At 42.6% G+C, this 19,765-nt stretch overlaps 1 protein-coding gene across 2 annotated transcripts in view; it reads left to right on the forward strand.

The window, feature by feature from the left end:
* Window positions 1–1,252: 1,252 nt before the first annotated feature.
* AP3B2 (adaptor related protein complex 3 subunit beta 2) overlaps window positions 1,253–19,765 on the forward strand; it is a 50,096-nt gene continuing 31,583 nt past the window's right edge. Inside the window, exon 1 of one of the 2 annotated variants that reach the window (XM_074233071.1) lies at window positions 1,253–1,365. In XM_074233071.1, coding sequence (XP_074089172.1) covers window positions 1,253–1,365 — 113 coding nt within the window. Of the gene's footprint in view, window positions 1,366–6,280; window positions 7,150–19,765 lie in introns of those variants that run through there. The other variant, XM_074233070.1, reaches the window with a different exon arrangement.

Below are 19,765 nucleotides of genomic sequence, written 5' to 3' on the forward strand. Positions count from 1 at the left end.
TTACAGGAACAAAATTCTCAGGTAGGTACAAGAGATCAACAATGAGTTAGGACTATATCCAATGGTAACCAAACAACAAACCTAGGCGAATCCTAAGTATAAAGCACCATCTTTCAATCGTATAATCTTTATCTTCTCCTACTTCCCACCCCCATTCCAGCAAAAGAGAACTGAAGTCTGAGTGCGAGTGGTTTTCCTAGTGGTTCTGAGATGGCAGATGTTTGGGTTTAGTTTTCTGTAAAGTGAAGGGAGTGGACTAGAAGGTTCAAACCTCCCTTCCACTCTAAATTCTTGGAATTAAATCTTATTTAAAGTAAGATTTTGGGTGCTACATGATGAGAGATCGCAGAAGATAGGTCTATTTCCTACCTCCTCCCCATTATAATCTCGAGTCACTTCTTTTTTGGTTTGTTTTTGCAAAGCAAAAGTGACTTACCCAGTGTCCCACAGCTAGGCATATCAAGTGTCCAAGGTCGGATGTGTACTCGGGTCCTCTTGACTCCAGAGCCGGTGCTCTGTCTGCCTTAGCTGCCCCCCCCCCCCCCAGTCACTTCTAATGAGCAAGATGAACCTCTCAAGGCTGAATGCAAACGGATACAAACAGTCACCCGAAGCTTGGTTTTGTTTTTGATCAATCTGGCTCCTAGCACATAATGGTAAATCGGGGTTAGGTGGACTTGAGATTTCATTGTTGGGGAACATTTAGATGAGGGAACTTCCCCTCCGATGCCAGGCAGGATCTTCTCTTGCTATTCTTGGAAAGTTGTCCAGACTAGAGGACAGAGGACTCGCCTAAGGTCACACAGTCAAGGATGTGTCAGAAGGGACATCACTAACCAATTCGCGGTGTCCCTCAACTCCCTCCTCCCATCATCAGACGATAGCTTATTCTTTCCAAGGTCTAGCCCCCCCTTTCTCCTCGGGGCGAGGAAGCCCCCTAGCCGGTGATGCTTGCAACCTCCTTCTATCCCTTTAAGAGGAAGGGACGCCCTTTGGGGAGGGGGATTTCCTTGTCCACGTGAGGATGACGTCACAGCTCCTCTTTGGGGCGGGGAGGAGCCAGGTGCCTGCTGCAAAATCCACACCCCTCCCTCCAGCCCCCCTTTCCCACCTCCCCCCACTTCCTCTCCGGGAGCCTGGCCCTTTAAGGCGCTCTCCAGCCCTGCTCCCCATCTCCCCGCCACTGTGCTTGCCTGCACCTCCCGGGCCGCCACTGTGCTTGCCTGCACCTCCCGGGCCGACCACCACCACCATGTCGGCCGCCCCAGCCTACGGTGAGGACAAGGGCGGCGCCTCCAGCCTGGGGGAGCCCGAGTACGGCCACGACCCGGCCAGCGGCGGCATCTTCTCCTCCGACTACAAGCGGTGAGGCGGGGCCCGGGCAGGTGGGGCGGGCTGGGGGGCTCCCGGCCCTGCAGCGGGGCCCGAGATTTGTGGGGAGGGGCGGGGCTCCCCTAGCCAGCGAGGCCCGGGATGGGGGGGCCCGCGCTTGCAGCGCTTAGAGGGCAGGGGTCATTCTTGCCCCCCCCCATCCCGCATCCTTGTCTCAGATCTCTTACAAGCGAGGCCCCCGGTCTGGGCCCCAGATTCAAGTCCCCGGCCCAGGTCCAGCTGGGGCTGGGAAAAGGGCCAGGGAAGGCTGAAGGATGTACTGGGGGAGACCCGAGGCCCAGACCAGAGGGTGGGGAGCCGGAATCCGCATGAGGAGGTGCAAGGGCAGAGGAGGGGGACCTGGACTATGCACCTGGGAGAAGGCTTTGTGGGAAGGCTCCACAGGGCGGCCTGGGCATTGTCGGAACGGGCTGGCATCGTGCAGGGAATTGGGGGGACGGTCGAAGACCTGGTTGGAAGGGGGGTGGAGGATCTTGGGGAGACCTGGGGGCAGGAGGAAACCTGGAGACCTACTGCGGGGGGATAGAGGGAAGAGGGCGGAAGGCCAGTGGCAGAGCACCCAAGGGGCTGGCGGAGGCCTGGGATGGCGTGCAGGGGAGGGAGGGGAAATCTAGAGGTGCAGAGATTTGGGGAGAAATAGTGGAAGAGACTGGAGGACCAAGAGCGGAAGCCAGGTTCATCGCTGGAACCCAGTATCCGAGCACTGGAGCGGGCCGCCCGGGGGGAGCTGGGTCCGTTTGGGGAGGTCCCCGTGTGGGGCCCCCATCTTGGCCACCCCCTCCTGAGGTCTCCTGGCGTCCCGCGTCAGGCCCGGACCATGGACAGCTCTTCCTCCGCCTCCTGCTCCCCAGCTCCTCCCTCAGCCCGGTCTGGCCTCTGACGTCGGGGTGGAGAACGGGGAGCTAGGGGGTGCCTGGCTTGGAGGCGCCTGCTGTAGCGGCCTGCTTTGCGTCCTCAATGGCCTTTCTGCGGGGCTCCTCTCACCCAGGCTTGCTGTTGTGAGCTGGAGCCTCCCCTGTCCAGCGCAGCTGGCTGGGGTGACCACCCCTCTTCTCTCCCCTCCCCCTCAGCTGCTCTCCCCACCCTATGGACGGCAGTGCCCAGACGGACGCTGGTTCTGACCCGGCGGGCTATCCAGGCTTCTCCTCTGCTCCGGGGAGCCGAGCTCAAACTCCTTCCTGGATGCTTTCCCTCCCTTTCCATCTGTACCCCCTTCCCAGTTGCTCCTGCCCCCAAATCCTAACTCAGAGTCCTTCCTACTTCAATCCCGTGTTCCAGCATCGCCCCACCCACCCAAGGGCCTCCGTGAAGCCCTCCTCCAGGAGGCATCCTGTTTTGCTTCTAGGCTCAGAGTCTAAGCCAGAGGATGTTCTTGCCCAGGGAAGAATGCTATATTGGAGTTGGGGAGGAAGTTAACAAATGGTATCACTTGTCAGAAGTATCAGGCTCCCTTCTGCTGTGGAAATCGTCATCCCCAAGCCCTCTAATGCCCTGTTTCTGTAATTTGGAGGCTCATGTCTGTCATATTCCTCGCATCTCTGGCCACCCCACACTTCTTGTCCCTGCCTCTGGTCCAGTAAATCAATAAACTCTAGGGATACAAAGAAAGAGAAAGACAGTCCCTGCACTCAAGAAGCTCACAGATTAGACTGGGGGAGACACGTTAACTGCTATGTATAATCAAGAGAAGAAAAGTACTGCAATTAAGGAGAATCAGGAAATGCGTCCTGTAGAAGGTGGGATTTTGGTTGGGATTTAAATCTGAAGCCAGGAGACAATAAAAGGAAGGAGGGAGACCATTCTAGGCAAGGGGTCAGCCTGTAGACAATCCCAGAGTAAGAAAAGTAGAGGGCTGAAGGGATAAAGAGTAAGAAGACTGGCTGAATGATTACCTAGCTGTGTGGCCTTGGGCAAGCCACTTAACTCCATTTGCCTTGCAAAAACCAAAAAAAAAAGACTGGAGAAGTTGGGGAGGGGGAGGGGGAGGTCCAGGTGTTGAAAGGCTTTGAGTACCAGAGGATTTAAAATTTTATCCCAGAAGTGGGGGTATGGGGGAAAGGTATTGGTGTTTACTGAGTAGATAATAAGATCTGACAGGGTAGTTACTAGTTTTGGAACTCATCTTCCTGAGTTCAAATCTGGCCTCAGACCCTGTGACCCTGAACAAGTACTTAACCTCATTTGCCTCAGTTTCCTCATCTATACAATGAACTGGAGAAGGAAATGGCAAAACCACTCCAGTAACTTTGCAAGGAAAACCCCAAATGGGATCACAGAGTGTCAGAAACAACTGAATAGCAACAGCAGCAACAGTAAGGTCAGACCTTAAATTTAAGAAAAATCACCTCAATAACTGAATGTGGGTTGGCCTAGAGTAGGAAGAAACTTATAGTGGGGAGACCAACCAGAAAAATACTTCATATAGTCCAGGTTGAGGTGATAATCATCTTCACTGGCAGGGTGACAGTGGCAGAGAAACAAGAGAATACATTCCATCTTTTACAAAGGTAGAGTCAACATCACTTGGCAAAAGATTGGTTATGGTAGGGGGAGAAAAGGTAAAGAGTAGGAGTTGTGAGCCTGGGTAACTGGGAGGATAATGGTACCCTCAGTAGTTATGGAGAAGATAGGAAGAATGTTTCCTTCATAACCCTTTTTTTTTTAGACTTTTTCAAGGCAAATGGGGTTAAGTGGCTTGCCCAAGGCCACACACCTAGGTAATTATTAAATGTCTGAGTCCGGATTTGAACCCAGGTACTCTGACTCCAGGGCCCGTGTTTTATCTACTATGCCACCTAGCCACCCCTTTCATAACTCTTTCTCCCAATGCAACTCCATTTTATCAGCTGCAATTGGGAGATTAATGGTCTTATCCTTTTTTCTTATTTCTTTTTTTTTTCTATTTTAGAAAGATTTTTATTTATTTTGAGTTTTACAATTTCCCCCCCCCCCCGAATCTTGCTTCCCTCCCCCTACCCCCACAGAAGGCAGTCTGTTAGTCTTTACATTGTTTCCATGGTATACATTGATCTAAGTTAAGTGTAATGAGAGAGAAATTATATCTTCAAGGAAGAAAAATAAAGTATAAGAGATAGCAAAATTACATAATAAAATAACAGTGGTTTTTTCCCCTAAGTTAAAGGTAATAGTCTGGTCTGTGTTCAAACTTAACAGTTCTTTCTCTGGATCCAGATGGTATTCTCCATCCCAGACGGCCCCAAATTGTCCCTACCTGTTGCACTGATGGAATGAGCAAGTCCATCAAGGTTGATCATCACTCCCATGTTGCTGTTAGGGTGTTTCTGGTTCTGCTCATCTCACTCAGCATCAGTTCATGCAAATCCCTCCAGGCTTCCCTGAATTCCTATCCCTCCTTGTTTCTAATAGAACAATAGTGTTCTATGATATACATATACCACAGTTTGTTAAACCATTCCCAAATGGAAGGACATTTACTTAATTTCCAATTCTTTGCCACCACAAACAGGGTTGCTATGAATATCTTTGTACAAGTGATGTTTTTACCCTTTTTCTTTATCTCTTCAGGGTATAGACCCAGTAGTGGTATTGCTGGATCAAAGGGTATGCACATTTTTGTAACCCTTTGGGCACAATTCCAAACTGCTCTCCAGAAAGGTTGGATGAGTTCACAGCTCCACCAACAATGTATTTGTGTCCCATATTTCCCACATCCCTTCCAACATTGATCATTGTCCTTTCTGGTCATACTGGCCAGTCTGAGAGGTGTGAGGTGGTACCTCAGAGATGCTTTAATTTGCATTTCTCTAATAAGTAATGATTTAGAACAATTTTTCATATGACTATGGATTGCTTTGATTTCCTCATCTGTAAATTGCCTTTGCATATCTTTTGACTAATGGTCTTATTCTTAAAGTCATTTTAGTGTCTTGCCTCACAGGGTGTTATGAGGAAGGCTCTTGGAATACTTAGAACACTTTCTAAATGTCAGCTTTTATGTTCATCATTATTGTTATAATTTCTGTTTAAATTTCACTGCCATCTCCCACTTAGACTAAGGACTTGGGATGGAAGCAAAGTATTCTCTCCTCATGCTGCCTAAAAACAGTACAGTCTCTAGCTTCTCCCTTACCTGCTAGACCCTGAAATAATCAAAATAACCCTTTGAGCTTTTCTGAGGGTTCCACACACAGTAGATAACTGTTACTGTGAGGAAAGTTACAGACTAAATCAAATTTCTGGTCTCTCCAAAATGCTCATATTAAATGGAATGTAAATGAAATTTAGTCCTTCTTAGGATCCAGTGGCTTGTCTGGCACAATCACAGAGAGACTTCTCCAACTGTTTTTTTCTTGATTAGTACTCAGAGTCTTATGCCCCTGCCTTATCCTTTGCAATGAGCTACTTTGAGATCAGAGAAAAGAGTTAGATGATAATGTCGGAGACTTAGTCTGAAATAAGACTCATTTGTAATTCAGAGAGAAATCTAAACTCAGCAACTGTCTCTGAAGTGTCTTCCTCATTCACAAAGGAAGGTGGTTATGAGGACACATGGAAAGAGCACTAGGCTTGGCATTTAAGAGATCAGGGTTCTCATGCAGAGCCCTGCCACTAAAATTAGATGTGTGACTTCATGTTAGGAACCCTGTTTAGGTCCCATCTATAAAATGATATTACAGGAATTTTTAATCTAAAGTCCATACATTTCAGAGGATCTGTGTCCTGAGATAGGGAAAAATATATTTTAATTTTCATTAACCTCTAACTGAAATTTAGCATTTTCTTTATATAATTTTTAAAAAATTATTTTAAATTATTTTTAAAAATTATTTTAAAAATTCTGAGAAGGGGACTGACACAAAAAAGGTTATGAACTCTTAAAGTCTCTTCTTGTCTGCAGTCCTATGACTCAATAACTTCCTCATGTGCCATCTACTTTCCCATGCCACCATACTCTTTCCTCAGAATTACCATCAATATCTCTGCCCTAATCTTGCTATATCCCATCTTGATTTCTTCATCACTCATTACCACCCCCATTCCTATTTCTGTCCCTCATCTTATATTAACTTTCTTCCATATCTATATCTACTCATATCTCCCCATCCCTCTTTCTTCACAAACACCACAAAAACTCCACAAAACCTCATGAGTTGGGATTTCCTTTGGAAGCTAGCTTAGTTACCAAATAATATTCACATTCCCTCCCCATCACCACCACGACATAAATCTTCCTTCAGAATCTCTTAGAAGAAAAGAGGAAATTGGAGCTGACCCCTACTGCCCTCTTCTCCCTCCCCTTCTCATTGCTTTACCATCTAGACTCCAGCTGTCCCATAACAGCATCATATTTCTGAGTTTCCGTGGAGCTTGGGCGGGTGAAGTATCAGTGAGGACTCACTGAAGCAGGGACTGAGTCACAGATCAGCTGGGGAGAAGAGAGGAGGGGAGAGAAGAAGGAGGCGGACTCTGTCTGCCTGGGGGGGGACCCTTGGTGTCTGGGACCAGATTTAGGGGTCTCCAGGGAACCTTGGTATCCGAAGCACGAAGCCTGATGACGCCAATGCAGCGGTTCCTGCAGCTCCCGGGGACTATGGTGAAGCCGCCGGGGAACAGGGGGGTTGAGGAGGCAACCAGCCCTGTTCTAACCCCTGAGGGGGGGACCCCAGCCTGGTACCAAGCCCTGCAACCAGATGAGCTTCGCCAGCTCCAGTCCTCTGAACAGGATGTATCCCCAGATGGTGGCTCTGATGGGGCTAGCCACAGCCAGCCTCTACGGTATGAAGGGGACTTCCACAAACCCCAAAGGGGATGTCAAGGGGGCATTTTTCCAGATTATAAATCCCTGGAGCTAAGTTGATCTCATTCTCAAGGGGAATCTGGCTAGGATATGTGAAGACAGGAGAGAAGTGTTAGTTTGGGTGTGGAGGGAGGAGAGAGATCCAAAGGGAAAAGATATCTGGGTTCTGAGTTGTGGTAGAGGGATAGAGCACAGGGAGAAGGGGTCCAGGTATGTATATCTGTCTGTGTAGAGAGGGGGCAATTTCAGATTTGAGGAAAATATAGGTTTGTACAGAATTCTGAGATGGGAGTTGGGTTGCTCATGATGACCTCTGGGGTTTTCCCATGATGGACCCAGGATAAGTATTAGTAAGGGCAAAAGCTTGTTGCAGATTAAAGAACTAAATTCAGATGAGTATCTCAAAAAATTCACAGAGAATCTTCTCCAACCTATATGATTGAACAAGAGGGCAAAAGGTTGTTTGTTGCTTGCAAAAGATTATAAGAGGAGAACATTTCCCTTGCCATGATGCGTAGAAAAGGAGTCTTAGGGCATTGGGCCTTAATTCTCTTAACGATCCTGCGCTCACCTCTCTAGCAGACTCTACCTACCCTTCAGAAAAAGGAATACTGATCTCTCTTTCCCCTGGCTAGGATGGGATCAGAAGGCAGGAATGGAGCCAGAGAGCCAGGGGTCAATACAGGGTTAGCTTAGACTGTAATAAGATCCTTCTATAGTGGATTAATATTTCATGGTCTTAGGGGTATCACTGATTCCATCTCTCCCTCCCTCCCTCCCTCCCATGAAAACCCAGAATAGGCAGCAACAGGAGGGAGGGGGAAAGAACTGGAGGATGTGTTAGGGGCTGCCAGATGGCCCTCCATCTCTCTAATAGACTGTGGCTATTGGGGAAGGTGGTACAAGGGGGTGTCTGTGCACCTGCTTCAATACAATCCAAAACCAATAAATATTTATTAATAGTCTACTATATACAAGGAACTGTGCTAGATTCTGGGATTACAAAAACAAACATGCAAACTAATCCTTGCCCTTAGTCAATAAGCAGTTATTAAGAGCCTACTGTGTTCCCAGAAATGATCTCAGCTTTGCGGGGGGAGAAGAGGATACAAAGAAAGGCAAAAAAACCAACCCCAGCTCTCAAGGAATTCACAGACTAATACGAGAGGAGGGAATAAAAGATAAACAAATATGTGCCTACAAGATATTATATATGTATGTATATATATATATATATATATATATATATATATATATGACAAATTGGAGACTATCAATGACTGACGAGAAGGCACAACATTAAACTCAGAAAAGATTTCTTGTGGAAGATGGGGTTTTAGGTGTGACTTGAAGGAAGCCAAAAAAAAAAAAGAACTGCCAGAGAAAAGGAGGGAGAGAATTCCAGACATGTATTGGAATTTGGTGTGGTGGTGTTTGTCCTTTGTTCTCAAAGAGAACCAAAGTGATGTTTTGACTTGTGAGGTAACTCCCTTGGGAAGAAACTATAGTAAAACAAGAGATTCAGAAAGCTTGAAATTTTAAGAGAAGCAGTAAGGAGAGAGTGAATTCCAGATATGCAAAAGATATAATATTGAATTAGGGAACAGTAAATAGTCCAGTGTGATGCCAAATAGGGTCTGTGAAAATGGAATAATGTAGAATAAGCCAGGAAAGGTCTTTAATTACCAAGCTGAGGAATCTGACTTTTATCTTCGGGGCAAAAGGAAGACACTGATATTTTTTGAGCAGGAAAAGGAGTGTGGTCAGATGCATTAGTGGGATTATTTTGACATCTCTTTGGGAGAATGGATTAAAGAAAAGAGACATTGATAACTGGAATTACAATTTGGAGATTGTCTTTGATCATTTAATCAGTTTTAGGAATGAGCATCAATCAGTAAACAAGGCAAAGTGTTAGATATACAAGAGATAAAAATTAAAGTCTTCTCTTAAGAAACTTACACTTAATGTAAAAACTAACAGACTGCCTTCTGTGGGGGTGGGGGGGAGGGAAGCAAGATTAAGGAGAAAAAAATTGTAAAATTCAAAATAAATAAATTTAAAAAGAAAGAAGCTTATACTTTATCAATGAAGAAACAGAGGTCAAGTGACTTTTCAATGATCACACAGGTAGATTAGAACTGAGTTCCTCTGGTTCTAAACAACCACCTACCAGGTAGCTATCACCCTTTGCAGAGCCACCGACATTTGGTCTATCCAGAGAAAATGATTTGTTATAATCAATCTACCCCAGTAAAGGTCTCCTATGATAGTTATGGCAGAGAGATGACCCTAGACTCTCCCAAACTGCACTGGTAGAGGAGGCATCCTGACAGGCCTATCAGTGTACATCTGGTAAAAAGGTGTATGCCTGTAATCTGAAGACCACCTGATCTCAATTCTCCCTAGGATGATTTCCAGGTAATATCTATCCCCAACTATCCTAGACTATCAAACCGATCCAGAGGAATCTCAAACTGCATCTGTGGAAGGAAAACCCAGTTCAGCAAAATCATTGCTACTAGGGATATTGAAACATGAATTGAGTTTGGGATTCTTGACATCCCTAATCTGGGCTCAAAATGTCTTAAAGCTTGGTGAAACCTAGAATTGGGTCTTATTTAGCAGCAGAACAGGTTAAACTAGCATTGGCTGGCATTTATATGATCTTAAAGGGATAAGGCAGGTAGATGATCATGGATTTCAGAATTGATGCTAAAAGGAAGAAGTTCGGGGAGGCTAGGTGGCACAGTGGATAGAGCACTGGCCCTGGAGTGTCAGGAGAACCTTGGTTCAAATCCGGCCTCAGACACTTAATGATTACCTAGCCGTGCGGCCTTGGGCAAGCCATTTAACCCCATTTGCCTTGCAAAAACCTAAAAAAAGAAAAAAAGGAAGAAGTTCAAACAGGTAGTTGGAGTCAAGAGGTCCAGTGTCAGGAAACAGAGATCCAAATAAAGGGAGTGAGGTTTAGGCAGAGACTTTCAGTCCCTGAAATAATTTTTTAATAATGTATTTGCTATATCTGTCTATATTAATTTGTTAAAAGGAAGGATCTATGGCAGGAGTGGGGAAGGAGAATGCCATTGAGAAGTGACAGCAATATCGTTTTAAAAGAGCATCAATGAAATATTAAAAAAAAAAATTATAGAACCAAGATGGAAAGGACCCTCATCCCTGGAAATTGAATAAATTTAGCACAGGGGCTCACTAGATAGGACAGGAACCTATTATACAATGTTAGATGGGGATTAGTCACACATATACAAGAGAAAAACAAAATAAGAAAGAATGCTATATAATTATCGGGAAGCTAGGAACTCCAAGAAGGAGAGGTAAGGAGTGGGTGCATACAAGGAGTTAGGAGATAGAACTGAGTTAGGGAAAAGTAGGTAGGCCAGTTTGTGTGTCATACACATACGAGACAAAAAAAGCAAGAGTTTTGTATAATTACAGTGGCTCATACTGGCCCAGAGAAGAGAGGGGAAAATGAATCTCTCTTTTGTATGAAGAGGTGGGGGACTAGGGATATGGAATGCTTTATGTATTGTCAGATGCTCAACTGGTAGCTCAGGTGGTGTTGTTATTGTTATTTTTGCTTTTGTTTATCTAATAGAGAGGAGGAGAGAGAACATATTCAGAAATAATTATTATGTAAAAACAAAAGGTATTTTTACATTATTTGAATGATTAAGAAATCTAGTCACTAGAAGTAGGACAGACATTCAGAATATGTACCAGAAGTGAAACAATTGGAGACTGATCCCCAGACCATTAGTTTAGGGTCCCCTCCCCCATCTAGTAGCAGAAGTAATTCCAGAGTGTAGAGTAGAGGCAAAAATGATTAATATACCTTCATGGTCCCCCCAATCAAGATTTCTATCTATTTCAATCTGTTATTAAATGTCTATTATGTACCTATTTCTAGTGGAAATTCAAAGACAAAAATTAAAGAATTCACAGTGTTTCTGTGTACAAAATTAATCAAACATTAACAAAAAGTAATTTTGAAATGGAGTGTCAATACTTGGGGGAGTCAGCAAAGGTTTTGTGTAGAAGATGGCCTCAGAACTTTGTCTCAAAGGCTCTTAGAGGTAGAGATAAAAAGGTGGTGTATTCAAGGCAGGGGGCAGTGGGTACAAAGATACAGAACCAAAAGATTAAATATCATTGTATGTGGACCTGATCCTAGCTCTCTTGAAGAAAATTCCCCATTTACAATAAACCTTTGTGAGAGGTATAATGAAGATAGATGGATGCAAGTGAGGCGTGGATACTGAGTGTTGCTCTATCATGCTCCATTTATCTTCCCAAATTTTGTGAATGGTTTATCATCATGAGTTGATGTCAATTAACTTGTAGAATATCATAGCCTATTTTCCAGATCACTCATAACATTTTATCCACAAATAGTTTTAGAAAGACTTGGTAATTGAAAAAACTCCAGATATTCAACATGGAAAAGAAAAGACTCAGGTGAATGAAGACACATTTTCAGGTATTTAAAGGAATTTTATGTGAAAGAAAGATTTATTTTATTTTGCTTGATTCCTAAAGTTACAGAGATGCTTATTGGATGGAAATAACAAAAATAGATTTCAATGTTGGGAAAATTTTCCTAATACAGCTGTTCAAAATTGAAATGGGCTGCTTTATCAAAGATTGAGCTTCCCATCAATAGAGATCTTCAAGTGGAGGTTGTGTAGGCTCTTGTCAAGAATGTCATAGAGGGGATGATAATAAATTCTAGATATGATCAAGTCAAGTCAGCCAGCATTGATTAGGAGCCAACTTATGCCAGGTACTCTACCTTTGTCCCAATGTACAAAGAAAGGCAGAAATAATGCCTGTTTCCAAGGAGTTCATAGGGGGACAACTCTATACAAAATATCTATAGGATGAATTAGAGATAACTTTAGAGGGAACCACAGTGTTAAGGGTAACTGAGAACAACTTCTTGCTTGGGTTTTATCTGGGACTTGAGGGAACCCAGGAGGTAAAGATAAAGAGGGGGTGCCATTCCTTCTAGGAAGGGGCCAGTCAGTGAAAATACATAGATTTTGGAGAAGTAGTGTCTGATCTGAGTTTATTATCACTATGCAGAGTATATATGGAGGAGAATAAGGAATAAGACTAGAAAAGAAGGAAGGGGCCAGGTTGGGAAGGGCTTTAAAAATCAAACATAGGATTTTATATATTTGGTGGTTGATTATCAACGCTGAAGTTTATTGACTAGGGGGAAGAAGGAGGGTGGCAAGATCAGAGCTTTGCTTTAGGGAGATCAGTTTAATAACTGAGTGAGTGGATGAACTGAAGTAAGAAGAAACTTGGGACAGGGAGATCAACTAGCAGGCTATTCTAATAAAATAGGCATGGAGTGATAATAGTCTACACTAGAATGGTAGTATGTCACCAGAGACAAGGAGGGAGACTTACATATAAGAAAGATATTATGAAGACATCATGATGTTATAAATACATAGGACTTGGCAATAGGCTAGATATAGTGAGTAAGCATGAGAAGTTGAGGATAACAACTGGATTGTAAGACTGGGTAAAAAGAATAACAGAAAAGTTAGGAAGAAAGGTTGATTTGGAGGGAAAGACAATGAATGTGTTGAATTTAAGATGCTGAGGATAGATCCGGTTTGAGATGCTCAACAGGCAGCTGGGTGGAGGTCAGAAGAGAGATTAGGCCTGGATAGATTTGAGAATCATCTTCATAGAGATGATCATTGAATCCATGGGAATGACAAGATCCTCAAGTGAAAAAGTATAGAAAAAGAAGAGAAGAGATCCTAGGTGGAGCCTTGGAGGGCAGCCACAGGTAGTGGCTATAACCTGGCGACCAAGAAGGAGCTATCAAAAAGAAAGGAGGAGAATGTAAATAGTGTCTTGGAACTTTGAGAAAACAGAATATCAAGATGTGAACAACTGACCATGTAAAATGTTGCAGAGAGGTCAAGAAGGATGAGAACTGAGAAAGGAGCATTAGATTTAGCACTGAAGAGATCACCGGTAACTTTGGAGAGAGCAGTTTATGTTGGAAGCCAGAGTGTAGAGAGCTCAAAAGAGTATGAGAGGAAAGAGAGTGGAGGTACCAGTTGTAGATCACTTTCTCAGAACTTTAACCATGAAAGGGAGATAAGGTACAGAAGCATAGCAAGTATGAATGAATCAGGGAGGATGAGGGATGTTTATGGAGCAGTAAGGAAAAGGCCAATAGAAGAAGGAAATTGAAGATTAGGGAAAAAGGAGAAATGTTAGAGATAACTGCTGGAGAAACTGGAAAGAATGAGCTCATTTGTGCAAGGGTTTGCTTTAGCAAGTAGCTCTCCCCTCGATGGCCTCCGAGGTTCCTCCAACTCTGTAATTCTAGGATTCTGTTGCTATGGTGTCACCAGTTCCATGCCAAGCTAGGAACCTGTACCTTCATCCTCCCACAATCAGGATTTCTGGGTCACATCTTCTCCGTACTTGATAAACAGTAGATCTCCTCCAGGTGAGCATAGGACTATCCTAGAGCCAACGTTACATTTTTAGTTTAATTATACCTTAGAAATAGGCAAATGCTACAAAGCAGGATTTAGTTTGTTGTTTTGTTAATTGTCTCTGAACTTAAGAAAGTGATGGAGAAAATGTTTAATAATATAGTTTAAACTTGAAAGTGCTGTGTTTTTTGAGAGAAACAATTATTATGCATTTACCAACACACCACTACTAGTTACCAGGAATGCCAAGGCTCTCCTATAGTTCTTGGATTCTCAAGGGAATTATTAAAGGTTCACTTCACAACTGATAGAGTGAAGTGTAGCTGACAAATGTTTCATTGAAAAGTCAAGCCCAGGGGAATCCTCAAAGCTCAAAAGGCTTTATATTCCATGAATAATATAAACACACACACACACACACACACACACACACACACACACACACACACACAGAGCTTCTTGGTGTGCCTGATAAGCAGTAGGTGTTTAATAAATGCGTCTTGATTGATTACTTGCTTACTGACTTCCTGACCTGGTGTCATCCCTGTTCTTTTCTTCCCTAGGCCCCAGATTGGCCCACCTGCCTTTCTCTCTTGCCTCATCTTTTCAACAGGGATTTTTCCTCTCCTTGGCCCATTGCAGAATGAGAATCAGTCCAAGAGCTTCTTCCCTACATTTCTATCCCTGAAGCAAGTACACAACCCTTCCAAGGGCTTTTTAGGGCTTCTTATTATTAGTGACAAAAAAGAAACAAGCACAAATAACAAATATGAGGAAAATTATGAAAAATCTTTAATTTTTTTTATCAATGACTTGGATAGAGGCATAGTTGGCACCCCTCATCACATTTTCAGATAACAGAATTGGGAGAAATGGCTATTACCAGTAGGTGACAAAATCAGGTTTAATCCAGGGATCTGGATGGGCTAGAATATTGGACTGATATTTCAGTTATTTAATAAGTCTTACATTTGGGATCAGAAAATCAGCTCCACAATCATATAATAACTGATATTTCTATTGCACTTTTAGGTTTATAAAGCACTTCCCAAGCATCATCTCCCAACAACCCTGGGACATATAGGCTCTGTTACTGTCCCCAATTTATAGGTGAGGAGATAGAAGTAAACAGAAGTATTAATCCCTTGTTCCAGGTCTAGTGCTCTATCCACTGTACTACCCATCTGTCTCCAAAACATGATTAAATACTAGTTTGTCTTTTAAAAATAGATTTTTAGTGGCATGCAAATTCAGTAAAAGTTAATGGTTCAATATGATAGCCCAAATTAGCTAATTAAACCCTAGACTATAGTTATCTAGAATAAAAGAGATGCTAGTCTTGTGGCATCCTACCCTAATCAGACCACATCTGGGATATTGTATTTAATGTGTTCAGTCAGTTTTATTAGATGCAGTCAAGAAAGACATTTTAGGAAATACATTGATAAACTGGAGGCCAGGGAAGGACCCTTGAGATGACAACATTTTGACATCAAAAGAAGTCTTGAAGGGCCTCCCCTTCATGATGTGTTCTTCAAGCATTTTAGCCCTTCTTACAAGGAAAAGAGATCATTCCACTTGGCCTGCAAATGACAAAAAGAAGTATAATGAATAGAAATTGCAGACTTTTAGTTTACAGATTTAGGTTTCCTAACAATTAGCCCTATCTAAGGCAAGGATAGGAAAACTTTCTTCTGCCAAGGGCCAAAACTTAAAAATTAGTCTTTTATACTTGTTCAGACATTTACCCCTAAAAAGCTCCTAGATTTATTAAATTTAAAATCCCACCTATGATTACCTTGGCAGTGCCAGATCAAATGATTTTGTGGGTCTTATATGGCCTGGGGGCCGAACATTCCCCACCCTTGATCTAGGGATGCAGTAGGCTGTTTTTGGAGGTAGTGATTTGTCTCTTACTGGAGGTCTTCAAGCTAGAACTAGATGACAACTTGCTGACAGTCTTTTTTTTATTAATATTATATTTGTTTTTCCAATTATATACAATAGTAGTTTCTACCTATCATTTTTATAAGGTTTTGAATTTTACAATTTTCCCCCACCCTCCACAAAAGGTAGTATGATAATCTTTACATACATGCTATACACTGATCAAAACTGAATGTGTTGAGAGAGAAAGCATATCATTGAGGAAGAAATAAAATATTAGAAATAGAAAAATTATGTAGTAGATAAGACACTTTAAAAAATGAAGGTAATAGACTTTGGTCTTTGTTTAAACAACACAGTTCTTTCTCTGATTACAGATGGTATTCTCTGTCGCAGGTACTCTAAAATTGTCCCTGATTATTGCATTGATGGAATGTTGCTGAAAATTTTGTAGAAGAAATTCTCATTCAAGTATGGGTTAGGTTTTCTTTAAGGATCCTTCCAACTCTGAGATTCTGTAATGCTCACAGTAAAAGCTGTGCCTTGTATCCTTTGAAATGTGAATGGAGTTTAGTGCTAACACAAGTCGCAGAATTTCAGAGGTGGACTGGTCTTTAGAGATAATCTAATCCAGTACTCATGTGTTAAAGATGAGAACCTTCAGCCTATGGAGTAAAAGTGATGTTAAGGTCAATGGAGTAATCATAGAATTGAGATTAAAACTTAGGTTTCCTGACTTTTGTAAAATTGCTAAGCCACTGACCTATAACTTATAATATTGCTTCTGTCTAAGAAAAAGAGTCATCACATAATCTGAGCCAACAGCAAAGATCTATATGGAAGCTATGGAAAGCTTGTCATAAGAATTAGATGGACAGATGTATAAGGTACCAAATGATGCTTCACCCCACACCCCACAACCAACCCAGGTTGGGATGATATGATGATATGAGTTTTAACTTCTTCTCTATCTTGTCCCCATCCCAGAACACACAGTCCAACCCAGGATAATCTTGCTAGTTGTAATCAACCTCAAACATCAAGATGGCACATTTCTTCCCATGACTAGTGTCTGAAGTTGGAGGACTGTGGAATGAAGTAGAGAGTGAGATCACACTCATATGGGCAAGAATTCTCTGGCCATGTTTCCATCGTGGGAAACAATTGGGCTGAGTTGGAGCTTATAGAGTTGCAGCTTCCACTAGCCTATTTAGGGATGACAGAGAAGTGGAAGGTTGCTGCTGTAGTGAAGGTAGAGACTGGTCTGATATGAAAAGAAAGCATTGTGGTAAGAACATGTTGGGGAAGGCAGTAAAATGAGTGCTGGGGAGGAAATCTATGGAAACTGGGAAGTATGTCATGACCAGTGTCTCATCTTGGACCTCCTTATGTCATCAGTGTGGTAAAAAAGGGAGAAAGGGAAATTTAGTGTTTGTATCAGTCCTGGCTCAGGTTTTGCTGGTTTTGCTACTGTGGCTACATACAGTCATACAGTGTGAGCCAATATGGGGAATAAGTGATGATAAAGTTGTGAAATCAGATCAAGTCTAACATTGCCAATTTTAATTGTATCAGCTGAACTTGCTCTAATTTTCCAACCTTAGAGAAAAGCTCTCCTATTCGACAACCAACTTTCTCTTCCGATGGTTTATCCTTCTACTCGAACATCTAGTCTCTTTGACTTGGTAATTTCTGAATGAGGACTAAAATTCATTTTCCAGTTTTTGAAGTAGGACTTTCCAGGTAAAAGGATGTCTTTTAAGCATATATCCTCCCACAAAACAATGGACAAGGACAGAAGAGGTTAAGCATATACTCGTTATATCTCTGTTTGTAATCTATTTAACATCAGGGCAGTTAGTTGGCTCACACACATACTAGACATATTTTCAGTATCATAGCAATTGGAATAAATGTAGGACTAAGGACTGTTAGTGAGAACCTGCTAGTTATTCACATGTAGCTGGGCTGATCCAAGTTTTCATAGCCATCTCCCCTCCTGGCACTGCACTATCAAGACTTAAGTTCAAAATGGTGTTGGTGTCAGCTATAATGGTCCAACTGAGACTGGAAAGGATCTGTAAGAACATCTTGTCCAACTCTTTCATTTTACAATTGAGGAAACTGAGACTCAGTAGATATTACTTGTGAGTTTCCAAGAGTTGTTCTGTGAAAGGATCTTGAAACTGAAAGATCTTGGGATCTCATATGGACCTCCTCAGTTCATACCCTACTAGGGACACTTCTGGTATCTAGGTTGAATCTGAGCATACTTCATTGTTTCTTCTATAAAGTCTTTTAACAAGCAGGCAGATCTTTTTTTTTTTAGGTTTTTGCAAGGCAAACAGAGTCAAGTGGCTTGCCCAAGGCCACACAGCTAGGCAATTACTAAGTGTCTGAGGCCGGATTTGAACCCAGGCACTCCTGACTCCAGGGCTGGTACTCTATCCACTATGCCACCTAGCCACCCCAAGGCAGATCCTTTTGTCAGACCTCAAGAATGCTATTGAAGGAGTAACATTGCATATACTTATCCCCCAGGCTTTTCTGTTTATGAAGGAATGGAATATAACTCCATCAATGGTGTCAGATCCAGGAAAGAATCAGCCCTTGGGTATATGGGAAGAGGATAGAGAGTTAGCACTGGGGGCAGCTAGGTGGTGCAGTAGATAGAGCACCAGCCCTGGAGTCAGGAGTGCCTGGGTTCAAATCCTGACTCAGACACTTAATAATTACCTAGCTGTGTGGCCTTGGGCAAGCCACTTGACCCCATTTGCCTTGCAAAAAAAAAGAGAGAGAGAGAGAGTTAGCACTGGAACTCAGAGTATTTTCAGGAGAAGCCAAGTTTGTTCATTAGAGAAATGTGTAGGTACAGAGTATAGAGTAGGAGGAGTAAATTGTGCAAGAGAATTAATTATCTTGTGTGGAGTTTACAGCCCCATTGTGTGGGCTGTGACTCGGTGCAAGGGAGAGTGTGTGCAGTGGGGGGGCTGGGCTTTTCTCTGGGGGTAGCACCCTCCCGGCAGAGTGATACTAGTATTAGAAAGCCTGATGAACAGCCCAGGCAGATTTAGTATTCCACAATATATTTGAATGTCATTGAGTTTCCTAAGTTTTCTTATGGTTTATGATTTCCCTATAATACACATTTTTAGAAAAACCCCTGAAAGAGCTACTTAAGGTTACCTGGGGTAGATATAGTGAGTGACACTATGAGTTAAGTCCTAATCCTTGACTTTTTTTTTTGGTTAGACAGTCAACAAGCATTTAGAAGCTTAGTGAATACTACATGAAAGACCAGAGCCAAGGAGACCTCAAAGGGATCATTTTTTTTTGTATTCTTAAAAATGTATTTATTTTGAATTTTACATTGCCCCCAGTCTCACTTCCCTCCCCCCACCCCTACAGAAGGCAACATTAGACTTTACATTGATTCCATGCTATACATTGATCTAAATTGAATGTGTTGAGAGAGAAATCAAATCCTTAAGGAAAAAATAAAATATAAGAGATAGCAAAATTACACAATAAGATAATGGGTTTTTTCAAATTAAAGCTAATGGTCTTTGTTCCACAATTCTTTCTGTGGATACAGATGCAGATACCCTCAAATTGTCCCTGATTGTTGCACTTATGAAATGAGCAAGTCCATTAAGATTGAAGTGATCTGTAAAACATTGCCCATGCAGTATATGCACCATATAATGGGGGGGGGGAAGGTGCCAACAGTGAAGAAAAGGGTTCATGCAGAGGGGTTTGTCTTGACAAGAAGGGCCACTTCTTAAGTTTGAGTCTTGGGTGAAGGAAATGCCAGGAGGGGAAGACAGCTGAGTGATTTGACATGAGGAGAAGAAAAAAGGGAGTTCTTGGCTAATGGCTTTAGTGTTTCTATCAGCAACTATAGAATTAAAGGGTTCAAAGAAACAAATATAGAGTGTGTGTGTGTGTGTGTGTTTGATATCCCTTCAGAGCATGGACATTGGGTTGCCAAAGAATGTGCTTGATCAGCACAAGTTCTAGATGATGCAGTATCATAGACTTAGAACTGAATGGGAATATAGAGGCTATATAAAGTCTAACTCTCATTTTTAAGATATAGAAACTGAGGCACAGACAAGTTTAATGACTTGGCCAAGCCCACACATCTAGTGAGGTGAAATTTGAATCTAGGTCTCTCAGACTCCAAGTCCATTGCCCTCTCCACTTTACCAAGTTC

This window comes from Macrotis lagotis, chromosome 4 (genome assembly GCF_037893015.1).
Source record: "Macrotis lagotis isolate mMagLag1 chromosome 4, bilby.v1.9.chrom.fasta, whole genome shotgun sequence".
NCBI classification, from domain to species: Eukaryota; Metazoa; Chordata; class Mammalia; order Peramelemorphia; family Peramelidae; genus Macrotis; species Macrotis lagotis.